The sequence below is a fragment of the Mesoplodon mirus genome (assembly GCF_964341445.2).
Source record: "Mesoplodon mirus genome assembly, chromosome: 19".
Classification (NCBI taxonomy): domain Eukaryota; kingdom Metazoa; phylum Chordata; class Mammalia; order Artiodactyla; family Ziphiidae; genus Mesoplodon; species Mesoplodon mirus.
In genome coordinates, this window is record NC_138995.1 from 5,045,803 (window position 1) to 5,061,976 (window position 16,174).

The 16,174-nt window shown below is 49.0% G+C and overlaps 1 protein-coding gene across 1 annotated transcript in view; it reads right to left on the reverse strand.

Moving 5' to 3' along the window:
• Positions 1-16,174, reverse strand: part of NECAB2 (N-terminal EF-hand calcium binding protein 2) — a gene marked incomplete at its 5' end in the record, with an annotated part of 39,079 nt that overhangs the window by 18,935 nt on the left and 3,970 nt on the right. Inside the window, 3 exons of the mRNA XM_082606154.1 lie at positions 9,375-9,472; positions 9,643-9,668; positions 11,659-11,767. Of these exons, the coding sequence (XP_082462280.1) occupies positions 9,375-9,472; positions 9,643-9,668; positions 11,659-11,767 (233 nt within the window). The remainder of the gene's footprint in view (positions 1-9,374; positions 9,473-9,642; positions 9,669-11,658; positions 11,768-16,174) is intronic.

Below are 16,174 nucleotides of genomic sequence, written 5' to 3' on the forward strand. Positions count from 1 at the left end.
GGAAATATTAGAATTTTAAAGATTAAATGTCAAAACACAATTTAGTGTGAGAAATTAGTTCACCAAGTGTCCCATAGGACAGATAAATTAGAAATAATAAATGTCTATTGTAAAGGGCATTACTGGGAAAATGTGAAAGTCTTTTAAATGGGCAAGAAAGATTACTGGTTCCTTGTCTAATACACCCTTCTAGGTTATCTAGGTCTTTCCTTGTTTGGGAGCTACTTTTAACACTCTAGCATGTAGGACTTCCCTGGTGGTGCAGTGGTTAAGAATCCGCCTGCCAATGCAGGGGACACGGGTTCAAGCCCTGGTCCAGGAAGATCCCACATGCTGCGGAGCAACTAAGTCTGTGCGCCACAGCTACTGAGCCTCTGCTTTAGAGCCCGCGAGACACAACGACTGAGCCCACACACTGCAACTACTGAAGCCCATGCACCTAGAGCCCGTGCTCTGCAACAAGAGAAGCCACTGCAACGAGGAGTAGCCCCTGCTCGCTGCAACTAGAGAAAGGCTGCGTGCAGCAATGAAGACCCCATGCAGCCAAAAAATAAATAAAATTTAAAAACAACAAAAAAACTCTAGCAGGTAAAAACGTGACAAAAATGCAAATAATTCTCATCCACAGAAATGCATATGAATTTTGTCTGGCAGAATTCAATGGACTACTGTCCTGTGGACAGTGACCAATTTTGCATTTATTCACAGATTCATCTCAGAATTCCTGGTTGCCTATATACATGGCAAATGTTCTTTGAATTTTCCTTGGAGACAGTGTAACATCTTACTGGTTCTCAAATTAAGGAGTTAAATAAAATCTTTCACATGTGTATACTTTATATGAGACAACTTTACCTTTTTACAAAGTTGTCTTTTAACAACATATATTTCACAACAAAGAAGGGATAGCTATTTTCAGATTTTATACTCTGAAAGTATGATCCACATCTTCTTCCCAAGTATCCATGGGAGAATTATAAAAACAAAATAATATGGGACTTCCCTGGTGGCGCAGTGGATAAGATTCCATGCTCCCAATGCAGGGGGCTGGGTTTGAGCCCTGGTCAGGGAAGTAGATCCCACATGCATGCAGCAAGAGTTCGCATGCTACAACTAAGGAGCCTGCCTGCTGCAACTAAGACCCCGCACAACCAAATTAAAACAAAAAAATTTTTTAAATCAAAATAATATGCAATGAAGAAATCTCAAAAAAATTTAAAAAGATAGAACACAAACTACTGGTTACTTGGTTTTATCCTAATACCATGAAATGAGAAATGAGTGAGGACATAACAAACTATCAGAGAATACTGAGAGGAAATATTAATCCTATATACTAAAATCTATCATTGCAGTGAAAGTATCATTCAAAGGTAGATTTCTAAAATTTCAAACTTTATTATCCAAAAAAATTTAAGCATTCCTTTTCACATATGAAAAAGTATAGCAACAACAATAAACCTAAGGAAATAGGTGGTAGGAAATAATAATGATAAAAACTATAAATACAGTAGATTCAGTAGTAGATACAGAATCAATATTGCCAAAATGAGCATACTACCCAAGGCAATCTACAGATTCAATCCAATCCCTATCAAATTACCAATGGTATTTTTCACAGAACTAGGACAAAAAATTTCAAAATTTGTATGGAAACACAAAAGACCCCGAATAGCCAAAGCAGTCCTGAGAAAGAAAAACAGAGCTGGAGGAATCAGGCTCCTTGACTTCAGAATATACTACACAAAGCTACAGTCATCAAAACAGTACGGTACTGGCACAAAAGCAGAAATATAGGGCTTTCCTGGTGGCGCAGTGGTTGGGAGTCCGCCTGCTGATGCAGGGGACGTGCGTTCGTGCCCCGGTCCGGGAGGATCCCGCATGTTGCGGAACGGCTGGGCCCGTGGGCCATGGCTGCTGGGCCTGCGCAGCAGGAGAGGCCACAGCAGTGAGAGGCCCGCGTACCACAAAAACAAACAAACAAACAAAAACAGAAATATAGATCAATGGAACATGATAGAAAGCTCAGAAATAAACCCACTCATCTATGGTCACCTAATCTACGACAAAGGAGGTAAGAATATACAAATGGAGAAAAGAGAGTCTCTTCAATAAGTGGTGCCAGGAAAACTGGACAGCAGTTTAAAAGAATGAAATTAGGACACTCTCTAACACCATACACAAAAATAAACTCAAAATGGATTAAAGACCTACATGTAAGGCCAGACACTATAAAACTCTTAGAGGAAAACATAGGCAGAACACTCTTTGACATAAATCACAGCAATATCTTTTTTGATCCACCTCCTAGAGTAATGAAAGTAAAACCAAAAATAAACAAATGGGACCTAATTAAACTTAAAAGCTTCTGCACAGCAAAGGAAACTATAAACAAAATGAAAAGACAACCCACAGAATGGGAGAAAATATTTGCAAACAATGTGACTGACAAGAAATTAAATGCTGAAATATATTAACAATTCATATAGCTCAGTATCAAAAACAAACAATCCAATCAAAACATGGAAAGAAGACCTAAACAGACATTTCTTCAAAGAAGACATCCAGATAGCCAAAAAGCACATGAAAAGATGCTCAACATTGCTAATTATTAGAGAAATGCAAATCAAAACTACAATGAGGTACCACCTCATACCAGTCAAAATGGCCATCATCAAAAAATCTACAAACAATAAATGCTGGAGAGGGTGTGGAGAAAAGGGAACCCTCCTACACTGTTGGTGGGAATGTAAATTGATACAGCCACGATGGAGAACAGTATGGAGGTTCCTCAAAAAACTAAAAATCGAACTACCATATGACCCAGCAACCCCACTCCTGGGCATATACCTGGAGAAAACCATAATTCGAAAAGAAACATGCACCCCCAATGTTCACTGCAGCTCTATTTACAACAGCCAAGACATGGAAGCAACCTCAATGTCTACTGACAGAGGAGTGGATAAAAAAGATGTGGTACATGTATACAATGGAGTATTACTCAGCCTTAAAAAAGAATGAAATAATGCCCTTTGCAGCAACATGGATGGACCTAGAGATTATCATACTGAGAGAAGCAAGCCAGACAGAGAAGGACAAATATCATGATATCGCTTACGTGTAGAATCTAACAGAAAAAAAAAGACACAAACGAACTTATTTCCAAAACAGAGGCTCACAGACACAGAAAACAAACTTATGGTTACCAAAGGGGAAAGGGTGGTGGGTAAAGGGATAAATTAGGAAGCTGGGATTAACATATACACACTACTATATATAAAACAGATAACCAACAAGGACCTACTGTATAGCACAGGGAACTCTACTCAATATTATCTAATAACCTACAAGGGAAAAGAAACTGAAAAAGAATATATATATATATATATATATATAACTGAACTGTGCTGTACACCTGAATCTTACACGATATTGCAAATCAACTATACTTCAGTAGAAAAGATTTTTTTTTAAAGGAAAGAAAAGGATTTTAAATACAGGAGAAAACATACTGTATAAATTAAATTTAAATAAACATGTCAGGGGCTCGTTTCTAGAAACAACTAATTAAAACAGGCAAAACTCTGTTAAATAGAAGTTTAAATGTAGCAAAATAGTACAAAATTTAAATCAAGACCTGAGCTGTAACAGCAGATATTTTATTAAACGTAATCTGCATTATGTGCCTGTTTTGTTTCAATGTTTTAGAATTAAAAAAAAAATCATAAGAACATACTATGCATAATCGATCATAAAACTGAACATGTCCATGGCAGTTTTGTTTAAAAATATACTAAAATGGACACCAAAAATTTACCTAAAGTTAGGATTGACTTTAAAATCACTATTATAATAATCCCCTCCCCCTGTTTGGTACCTCCACACAAGTCTATGGATTAATTCTTTCTATTTTTGAATAGAAACATGATTCTAAGATAGAGAAGCTGATTCACACACAGAAAGATATTCAAAGCCACCTACAATTCACTCCCTATCACCCAATCTCAATTCCTGATAGAGACAGAGATAAAACACTCGGCTACTGACAAGATTCAGCAACTGTGGTAAAAGAATAATGTGCCAATTAGGGTTTATCACAGGAAGCTAAGGACTGTTCAATAGGAGAGAATCTAATAATAGAATCCACCCTATCAATAGTTTAAGAAAAATCATATGATCCCTGAAAAAAAATACCAAAAAGGCATTTGAAAAAAAATTCACTACCACCCGCTAAGGCAACATTTAATGAAGGGAACACAAAAATATTTTTTAACAGACTGAAGAGGTTTCTAAAATAAGAGTTGCTATTAATATTATAATTAGTGAAGAACTACTAGAGAGATGCATTTGAACATCAGGAGCAAAACAAGGATGTCTGACGTAGTGCCATTACAGTGTTTGAGAATTCAGGGTAAACGCAGCAGGACACAACAGAGAAACAGGAGGAACACATATCAGAAATGAAGATACTAACTACACTAATTAATAATACTACGACTGCATATCTACAAAAGCAAATGAGTCATCTTAAGTCAATGGATGCAAGAGAAGTATTTGAAATAATCAACGAGCTGCACTTCTCCAAACAAAAACTGGTTAGAAAACATGCAAGAGATGCCAGTCACCACTGTGACAACCTATCATACCATCACCACCATCACTAGGAAATCATGCAGCCTTTGGTACACTCTAACAGCAAAAATCCTGCAAACCGCTTTAGGTTGTATTGGTAGATGTTAAAATCCTCCCCCTTTTACCATCGCATCAAAAAGAATAAAATACCTAGGAATGAAACTACCTAAGGAGACAAAAGACCTGTACTCTGAACACCGTAAGCCCCGATGAAAGAAATCGAAGATGACACAAACAGAGGCAGATAGATCACGCTCTCGGATTGGAAGAATCAATATTGTCAAAGTGACTATACTATCCAAGGCAATCCACAGACTCAATGCAATCCCTACCAAATTAACAATGGCATTTTTCACAGAACTAGAATAAAACATTTTTAAATTTGTGTGGAAACACGAAAGACCCCGAATAGCCAAAGCAGTCCTGAGAAAGAAAAACAGCCGGGGGAATCAGGCTCCCTGACTTCAGAATATACTACAACTATAGTCACCAAAACAGTATGGTAGGGCTTCCCTGGTGGCGCAGTGGTGGAGAGTCCGCCTGCCGATGCAGGGGACACGGGTTCGTGCCCCGGTCCGGGAAGATCCCACATGCCGCGGAGCGGCTGGGCCCGTGAGCCATGGCCGCTGAGCCTGCGCATCCGGAGCCTGTGCTCCGCAACGGGAGAGGCCACAACAGTGAGAGGCCTGCTTACCACCACCACCACCACAACAACAAAAACAGGGTGGTACTGGCACGAAAACAGAAACGTAGATCAACGGAACAGGAGAGAAAGCCCAGAGATGAACCCACGCACCTATGGTCACCTAATCTATGACAAAGGAGGCAAAAATGTACAATGGAGAAAAGAGTCTCTTCAGTAAGTGCTGCTGGGAAAACTGGACAGCAGCTTAAAAGAATGATATTAGGACATTCTCTAACACCATACACAAAAATAAACTCAAAATGGATTCAAGACCTACATGTAAGACTGGACACTATAAAACTCTTAGAGGAAAACATAGGAAGAACACTCTTTGACATAAATCACAGCAAGATCTTTTTTGATCCACCTCCTAGAGTAATGAAAATAAAACCAAAAATAAACAAATGGGACCTAATGAAACTTAAAAGCTTTTGCACAGCAAAGGAAACCATAAACAAAACAAAAAACAACCCACAGAATGGGAGAAAATATTTGCAAACGAAGAGACCGACAAGGGCTTAATCTCCACAATATACAAATAGCTCATGCAGCTCAATATCAAAAGAAACCAAACAACCCAATCCAAAAATGGGCAGAGGATCAAAGTAGACATTTCTCCAAAGAAGACATACAGATGCCCAAAAGGCACATGAAAAGATGTTCAACATCGCTAATTATCAGAGAAATGCAAATCAAAGCTACAGTCAGAGGGATTGGTGGCACAGTGGTTAAGAATCCGCCTGCCAATGCAAGGGGCATGGGTTCGACCCCTGGTCTGGGAAGATCCCACATGCCGCGGAAGAACTAAGCCTGTGCGCCACAACTACTGAGCCTGGGCTCTACAGCCCGTGCTCCACAACAACAGAAGCCTGCACACCGCAACGAAGAGTAGCCCCTGCTCATTGCAACTAGAGAAAGCATGCGCGCAGCAACAAAGACCCAACACAGCCAAAAAAACAAAATAAACTACAATGAGGTATCACTTCACATGGTCAAAATGGCCATCATCAAAAGGTGTACAGACAACAAATGCTGGAGAGGGTGTGGAGAAAAGAGAACCCTCTTGCACTGTTGGTGGGAATGTAAATTGATTACAACTACTATGGAAAACAGTATGGAGGTTCCTTAAAAAACTAAAAATAGAACTACCATATGACCCAGCAATCCCACTACCGGACACATACCCTGAGAAAACCATAATTCAAAAAGAGACATGTACCACAGTGTTCACTGCAGCTCTATTTACAATAGCCAGGACATGGAAGCAACCTAAGTGTCCATCGACAGATGAATAAATAAAGAAGATGTGGCACATATATATAATGGAATATTACTCAGCCATAAAAAGAACAAAATTTGCGGCAACATGGATGGACCTAGAGATTATCATACTAAGTGAAGTAAGTCAGAGAGAGAAAAATAAACATATGATACCGATCATATGTGAAATCTAATTTTTTAAAAAATGATACAAATGAACTTATTTACAACACAGAAACAGACTCACAGATATCAAAATCAAACTTACGGCTACCAAAGAGGAAACATGGGGGGAAGTGATAAATTAGGAGACTGGGATTAATATATACACACTATTATAAATAAAATGGATAACTAATAAGAACCTACTGCATAGCACAGGGAACACTACTCAATATTCTGTAACAACCTATATGGGAAAATAATCTGAAAGATAATGGATATATACATATAACATTCACTTTGCCGTACACCTGAAACTAACACAACATTGTAAACCAAGTATACTCCGATAGAAAATTTTAAACAACCAAAAAAAACACAGTATTTTGAAGAGATTAAAAAAAGCCAGAAACAGATTTACAGATATTGACAAGAAACTTATGGTTACTAAAGGAGAAACGTGGGGAGGCGGGAGGGATAAATCAGGAGCTTGGGATTAACATATACACACTACTGCATATGAGATAGATAACCAACAAGGACCTACTGTATAGCACAGAGAACTCTACTCAATAATCTGTGATAACCTATATGAGAAAAGAACCTGAAAAACAATGAATATATGTATAACTGAATCACTTTGCTGTACACCTGAAACTAACACAGCATTGTAAGTCAACTATACTCCAATAAAATTTAAAAAATAAAATAAAATCGTCTCTTGATAGAGAATTGTGTCACATCTCTGAATAGTTATGCCCAAAGACCAAGAAACAAGTACACGTTTTATTAATACGGAAGACAACATTGCTGGGCAGTGGCTCCATTCCCAGATTTGAAAACTGAGGCTCAAGGCGGTGAGTTCAATCGCAAGGAGTCCCATGTGGGCATCCAGTGTGCCTCACTCAGCCGTGAGGAGCGGAGCTGGGGCTGACACACTGCACAAGGGTTCCAGAGCTTGGGGGCTTTCCATGCTGCCTTCTAACCCCCTGCCCATCTTGATACTTTCAGAATATCAAATAGTGTCCAAGGATGAACAACGAAAGGGAACTGGTCTCACCCAACATTAAAATATACTTCAAACACCAACACTCAAAACGGCATGACGCTAGGACACAAATGGAAATGTGGGTTCGTGGAGGTTCAGGATCAGGCCCAGCTGTGTTTGGATATATGGGAAGAGAGGGATTCTCCAACACCTGGTAGAGCCGGAACCGAGTAGCATCTGAACAAAACATACAGAACTGATCTTTCCTATGACTGGGCACACAATAGGGGCCTAATGATACTAATGGTCGCCTTTGCTCTGTGCCAGACCCTGTGCTAAGCAGCTTAGAGACCTCTTACTTTGTTCAGTCCTTGTAAGGACTCTATAAGGTGAATGCTCCCATTCCACAGATGGAGAAACTGAGGTTCAGAAAAAGAAGTGACTGGCTGGGGTCCTTCAGCCTGGTCTGGCTGACTTCATCAGCTAAGCTCCCCGGCCTCAACCAGCAGGTGGGGCTGGTCTTTCCTGAGCTCCCACAGCTCAGGTATGCTGCACGCCCTCGGGCATTACATGTCCATCACAGCCCACTCCCTCCTACACGCCTTGGTCAGCTTGGTCCCATGCTGTGCTCCATACCTCCGGCCAGGTCCCTAAGTCAGTTTCCCCTCCCATTTCAGCAGGAAGCTCTGGATGTCTGGCCACGACCCTACAGGGTTCACCTTTCCGAGCCTGTTTCCACAGTTATGAAAGCTATGTTTCCGTGGTTATGTCACTTACAGTTATGACTGAGTGTCACTACCCACAGGGTTGCTGGGGGGATTAAGTGAGCATTTAATCCTGGCTGTTGTAGATCCTCAGGAAATTCACGGTGACTCTTCTCCGTGGATACAGAGAAGGAACACACCCCACTGCTCCCCCCAGAAGCACCAGCCAGAGCCGGTGCAGACTCACAGGTGGGAAATGGAGCTGGGAGGTGGGCTGCTTATGCCCATCTGAGCAACAATGACGCCCAGCCCACAACCTGCCCCATCTCCCTCCTTCTGCCCTCCTCCAGGGCATACATGCCAACAAGGAGGTGACAGGCCTGAGGGCACAGACTTTGAAGCCAACCCGAGCCCTCTGCCCAGGACACGCAAAGAGTCCTGCCCGTCTCCCTCCCAACACTCCTCATGGATCCACTGCCCAGCTCATGCCTCCTCGTCTGGACATGGCGTTCTCACCCCAGACACCCTCAGATTCCCGGTCAAGTTCAGATGCTCAAATCCACCCCCATCCCGCCCTATCCGTAACCCTGTAAAGGGCGTAGCATCGTCAGGTCTGACACCTGTCCGAGGACCCTGGAGTCCTCAGTGTGACTGCCGCTCCCTTTCTAGGGCTCCATCCCAGGACCAAGCCCAACTGTGGGAAAGGGCCTCATGCTGTGAACCAGACACGGCCAAGCAGTGCCGTGCACCAAGCCACTCCAGGCATTTCACAGTTTCCCTCACTCTCTCTAGAAGCCCCAAGCAAAGCCCACTTCAGAGCCAGATTCGCCCAACACTTGTCATCACACACCCAGGCACCCTTGCGTGAGGATGTTCTGGGGAAATGTAGACCCAAACCAGCACTCAAGCCCTGGACCCCCAAGGGCCACCCACACCCGCTGACCTTCTTGGTGTAGCCCATGGCCTTCAGGACAGAGTGATTCAAGGTCTCCAGGGAGGCCAGGACGTCCTCGTAGTCCCCCATGTGGTCCACAAAGTAATCTGGGGGAAGGGAAGGCAGGGGTCAAAGGTCATAGGAGGATCATGCCCCACCCCCTGGGTCCTCCCACCAATCCCATCTGTGCCCCTCGTTCATTGCCTCTCCCCAGTCCCCTCCCCTCACAAAAAACACACCCCACCCAAGCCTCAGTCCCTGTACAACCAGCACCTACCACACAGCTCCTTGGTGTCCACATGGCTGCAGAGACAGAATGAGAAGGACTCAGGGACTAGCCTGTCCCGTGCCTCCCGCCCTCCTTCCCTCCCTAGCGAGCACAGCCTAGTGTGGCCGGTAAAACACCTCCCGGGCCTCTTCTCTTTCCACCCTATGTGCTGGCACTGTGACCCCGGCTTTACAGGTGCGGGAACAGCAGGTGAAGGATGCCGCCCCCTCCAGAGGGTTCCATGTCTGTGCGTCTGTCTGACCCCCTCACCATGCTTCGCCACCCCTTTCCTCTCCCAAAGCCTGCCCACCACATCAGGAGCAGATGGGGCTAAACGGGGGGCTGGGAAAAGGGAGGGGAATAGCTCATGGCTATTACAGGCTGTCAACAAAACCCTCACACGACGCACTGCCCCGGGCATCCCTGCCTGCTGGGTCCTGGGCTCCTGCTGGGGGTGCAGGTTGCCCTCCTTGCTCTCACTCTAGGCCTGGGATCCTCCTGTCCTTCCTCAGAGGAAGCCGAGCACGGGAAGGCCACCCACGCCGGGGAAGGCGCAGGCGGCAGCCTCAGAACGCAGACACGGCGGGGCGGGGTGCTGGCGGCGGACGCCAAGGGACCTGAGCTTTGTGCAGGTTCTGGTAACCTTCCCTTTCTGGGCCCCAGTTCCCTCACTGAGAGACGCCGGCCTACAGAGTGTGCCGGCTTCATCAAGAGGCTTCCGGGAAAAGGACTTGCAAACTGTCTTGGAGGTGCCCCCAACCCGCATCACCTGGTGAAAAATTCTGCCAAGTCCTGCAGAAACGAAGCCTGCTTAATTGTGCTCAAAGCAGCATTTCACCGACCTTTCTGAGCCGTGTGAACGGTTTTGGGCAGAAAACCTGTTTAGCATCCCAAGGAGGGGGTGTTTACAGCTCACACTCTGGGGAACGTTGGAAAGAAGACACCCAAAGGTCTTTAGAGGTCTGGCCTTTGCTAGTGGGAAGTCCGCCCGCCCGCACTCATATACGCTCACCACTGCCACCTCCCCCCAGGCCCAGCTGCCCGAATGAGGATGAATCATCGACAGGCACCTGCCGAAGCCCTTTCAAGCTCCCCTTTCAAGCTCCCCGGGGCGCTGCAGGAACTGCTCAGACCCTCCATCTTGCTCCACAAACAAAGGCCTCCAGAAACAAAGCCTGCAGCAGGAAGCCGTTTCTTTCAAGGTGCCTTTCCCCCTCCGCCTGCCCCACCCTGGCTCCCAGGACGCTCAGCCCCACCTCTGGCCCCAGGCGTCTCCGTGCTGTGTCCCTTGCCAACAGGCCTAGTGGCAGCTCGTCGTCCAGACCATCTTTAGCCTGTCACAGGGGACCCCAGCTTATCAAATCTACTCCAAAGTCCCGAGGAACTCAGGTGTGGAGTGGAGAAGGGGGCTCGGGCCTCACCTGCCTGGGGATCACTCAGAGAGGGCAAGGCTGGAGTTCAGGTTGGGAAGGGTCGGTACGTGTGAATACAATGCGCACTTTGCACTCGACTTAGGGATTTAGAGTTTGAGGGTTGGGGTCGGAGTTTGGGATTGACTGAGACACAGGTTAGGGTTCTGGCTGGGATGGAAAAAAGGTAATTAGGTATAGGGTGAGAAGGAGAGTTCAGGTCAGAGTGAGGACCAGTTTGGTTTAAGATGGGATCTGGAGAGGATCACAGAGCTCGTGGTGAGACTGGGGGTGAGCACAGGGCGTTGGGGTCAGAACCAGGTCAAGGTGGCTCAACTCTCCCTTTCATTAGCCGGTGTATATTCTGCAAATCTACGGTCTCTCCCAGGTTCGCCATGTGTGCTCAGAAAAGACGAACACTTGCTAACGCAGTATAAACCTGTCCACTCCCCAGGTCGCCCGGGGCCAGTCGGGGCCAAACAGATGGGACTTCTGGATTCGCTGGTTTGGGGACTTTGAGGTCTCCGTGCCTCCAGGGGGGTGGGCAGTGGAGACTGGCCACTGCGAGAGAAGGTTATCGCTGCCTCCCGGCCCCAGCCCCCAGGACTTAGCTCACTTGGTATTGTCGGAGTCGATGGTGTGGAAGAGACCCTCTAGTTCTTTCTCGTTAAGGACGCCGTCTGCAAAGAAGAGCTGGAATTCCTCCAAGGATAACTTCCCGTCATCTGCGAGGAAGGGGTGGGGGGAGCAGCTGGTGTCTAACAGATAGGACATCCCCAGACCCGGACAACGCCCAAATCAACAGAGAAACTCCAGCCAGGTAATCCGCGCCTGCCCCCGTTACTTCCCAAACCAGCAGATAAACCCCAGCTCAGATCCCTGCTGCTGCCGCTAATCCAAATTAACCAGCCAACCCCAGTTCACGGAGATCACGGACTCATCTAGCTGATTCCCAAACCAACAGACCAACGCCATTTACAGATAATTCCCAAACCAGCAAATGCTGAGGCTCATTGAGCCCCACAGTCAACAAGTACATAGAGCACACCTGAGCCTGTCAGGCAACCTTCTCTCCCAGTCACCTGACCGCCTGGAGGCAGTCTGATGACCCCTCTCTGTTGGTTCCAAAAGCCCAGAACACCTCCACACACTTTTTTTTTTTTTTTTTGCGGTACGAGGGCTCTCACTGCTGTGGCCTCTCCCGTTGTGGAGCACAGGCTCCGGACGCGCAGGCTCAGCGGCCATGGCTCACGGGCCCAGCCGCTCCGCGGCATGTGGGATCTTCCCAGACCGGGGCACGAACCCGAGTCCCCGGCATCGGCAGGTGGACTCTCAACCACTGCGCCACCAGGGAAGCCCCAAGAACACCTCCGCACACTTTAATCATCTCCGCCTCAGCACCCAGGTCCGGATTCTGGGGAGGGAATGACCCCTCTCCACTCTGCCTTCACAGGGTCTGACGTGGGCCCGCTGCCAACGGTGGCACTCACCGGGCCACGGATGCAGCCCTGAGGATGCCAACCCCCGGGGGAGGTGATGCCAGGCCTGGGGCTCTGGGATGGAGAGGGGTTGGGCTCTGGACAAGGGGCCCTCACAGCTGACCTATCTGTCCCAACGCCTCCCTCCCCGTCTCACCTCTTCGGCCTCCACTTGCGGTTGCCCTGGGTACCAGCATCTGCTGGGGAAGTTCTCATGGGTTGGGGCAGCCGGGCCCCTGAGAGAGGGGCTCCCAGCAGAACTCCAGCGACTCCCCAAGCTTCCAGCCCCCGCTCCTCCCTCCCGGGCTCTCCTGCTCCGTGCACCCACCTCCCCATCCCATCCCGGAAGTCAGCCCCTTCCTCACTGATCTTAGACAGCTTCCTGCTCCTCCTTAAAGGGGCCGCATCTATGGGAGACAGCGGAGGTCAGGGAAACGGGTGAGCCCCAGCCCCTCTCTGCAGACCCGCTTCAGTACTTCCGGCAAGTCTGCAATCAAAGCCTTAGCCCACATGGCACGTTGTGTTGATTAGAAAGAAACGCGCTTCCTGATGGGGGGGTAGGGAGATGCAGTACAGCATCAGAGCGCATTGAGGGGAGGCCCTGCAGGCTGGATCTGAGGCCCTCAACTCTCTCAAGTAGCTGCCCTTGAGCAGGGCACAACCCACCCAATCAGACACGGCAGACCTACTTGGACCCACGCAGAAGCCACTCGTACATTTTAAAGGCTCTGGAGCTTCTATCTCTGCGGCCAACAGCTCTGCAGGGGCTCAAAGTAGGGCAACTTTGAGTAGGGAGAGGGAGATTCTCACGCCTTGCGCTGGGCTCCACTCCGCCCGTGTTGAGAGAGGGGGAATATGCGAGAGTGGGCACGGGCTTGCACGTGGGGGGGCTGGGGCAATGTCCAGCGTGCCTCCAACTTCCTGTCTCAGGTGCTCAGGTTTGTTTTCTTTCGTTTTCTTGGCCTTGCCCGCACAGCATGCGGGATCTTAGCTCTTCGACCAGGGATCAGACCTGTGCTCCCTGCAGTGGAAGCTCGGAGTCCTAACCACTGAACCACCAGGGAATTCTCCCGGTTCATGTGTTAATGTCACAGACGGGAGAATGAATTTCTAACGTTCAAAACCCAGAGTCCCCCCAAAACAAAACAATCCCCCCATTCACACATAAAGACCCAGAAACCAACCATAAACAATGCACGATACCAGCCGTGACGTACATAAATGCTAAGTTCTGGCTGCTCGTCTTCTGTGAAAGAGGACACTTTCCAGGTTTCCTTTAACAAGACTGAGGACGAGCCAGGAGCCAGGGAGCGGAGCCAGGGCAGACCCACAGGCTCTGTGTGTTCAGGCATCTGGTCCTCCCAACACCCCACGGCACAGGGACACCATCGCCTCCAGGTTACAGAGCGGAGAGGCACAGAGCAGTTATGGGACTTGCCCAGGTCCCTCAGCGGGAGGTCGAACCCAGGCCACCTGGCTCCTGAGTCCATGCTCCCAACCCAACCTGGGGCAGGGTCTTGTGTCGAGACCCCCAGCCACAGGGCTAGATGGAAAAGCCGAAGCCAAGTCTGGACTCAGTGGAAGCGTGCTGGGATTGATTAGTCACGTCTGCCACGGGCACGGCACCATCCCTGCCACCATCTCCTTCTGCGCATCCAGGCCCCTCCATCCAGTCCGCACTCAGGAGAACAGGCAGAGAGAGGCCCGCCAGGCCTCCTGAGCACAAAGCCTTCTCGGTGACATTTAGCTTGAAAGTCCCACCACAGCCCTACTGAACCCAGATCAGCTAATGAGGGAAGCAACATCTGCCAGGGCCTCTGTCCAATTAGAGACGCGAGAGGGCCTAGCACCTCCAGGACTCACCCCCACCAGCAGGCCGTTTGCAGGTGTCCTCACTAATTAGCATGAGCTCAGCCTCTGTTGCAGTGACCTTTCAAATGCCAGGAGTCTGCCAGCGTCCCTGTTCCCTGGAGGAAACGCAGTCTGGCACCCACCCCTCCACCGGCCGCCACACTACCCTTCCAGGTCCTACACCCCAGGCTGCCCGGCAGGCACCCCACTCTCTACTTCCCCGCGGGGGCCACGCGCAGTCTCCAGCTCTACCTCCACGAAGATGCCTCTGTCCTGGGAGCCGCCAGGCCGGGCCGGGCCAGCCCGAGCCGAAGCCCTTGTTCCTGTGATCCCAAAGGCCGATTCCACTCCAACCCGCGGCTGGGGGCCACGGGCAGGCATCTTGCTTCCGTGGACAACTGGGGCAGAGCCAGCACCCATTCCCTGCCCACACGGTGTTGGCAAACTGGGCTGGGCTCAACCAGCACCGCCCGCTCCGCTCCCCAACTGAGAATCTGCGGTCTTTGACTTATCCTCTCCGAGCCTTGATTTTTGACACCTGTAGAAAAGGGGCGTGATGCTTCTTCTCCCACTAGGAGCCCAGGGAACGTCAAATGAAGTCTATTAAGTCTTGGTGGCTAGTAGATGCTCCACAGCTGCGGGCAGTCTCCACCAGATGGTGAACGCCCCGTGAAGCACGGGGTGAGAATCAAACACTTGTTGACAAACCAAGGCCCGTTTTCCAAGGCGCTCAACGCTCATCAGCTGGTGTGAGGGCTCGCTGGTTCCTTACAGCATGCCAAGACCCGAGCTTCACTCCACCCCCCATGACAGCCCCTCGAAGCGGGCACTAGTATGATTAGCCCCACTTACAGATGGGGACACTGAGACCCTGAGAGTTTGGTGATTGGCCTGAGGTCACAGAGCTGGTAGGCGGCTGAGCCCTGGCAGCCCCTGCAGCGAAGTGGGGGCCCTACCTCCTTCTCACAGGCCCAGGAAGCTTCCTGGGAACCAGAATCACACCCCCCATTAACCCTGGTGCCAACCCCCCACGGCCACTGGTGCTCGCCGGGAAGCCTAAGGCCCCAGGGGCAGGAGTGGGCTTGGGCTCAGCCTCTGTGGGGACCACGGGAGCAAAGTCGAGGGTCCCTGCAGCTGTGCTCAGGGGGCGGAAACACGGCCTCTGATGGGCCGGGGTGCAGGGGGCAGGGCATGAGCAATGAGGATGACCCCACCTGTGCCTGAAGGGAGCCCAGGGCGCCGCCCGCCCACCCACACAGACACACACACACTGCAAAGGTTCCCGCAGAGCTCACCACCAGGAAGACACACACACACACACACAGCTCCACACACCCCTTGGTATGTACAGCAAGGAGACGGCCATTCAACCCTCACGTGCACACACACTCTCAAAAGCATGAATGGTGACGCACAGCCAGACCCACACGGCTGCATCCCAGGGACACACACACCGCAGTCCCGGCAGTGAGTGAGTCGTCACCTGTAAGCCAGCAGCCGTTTACTGAGGACCTACTGTGTGCCGGCCCCACGACAGGGACAAGCCCAAATCCCTCCCTGGAAAAACCTTGTCCTCTGCTGAGGGGCGTGGCCAACACACGGTGATAACCCCAGGCCGTCTGCACAAGAAAAGGTAGAGAGGCCCCCCAAACCCCCTTCTCTAGTCTCTGACGCTGTTCAGGCCACGATGCCACGACGATTTCTCGAGTGCCACTCAAGTCCCCCCACCGCGTCCCTCTCCTTCCTCCTTGCTCCATAGGGAATTGCTCCATCTGACGGTCCTGTATCCCAAGAGGCCTGGGA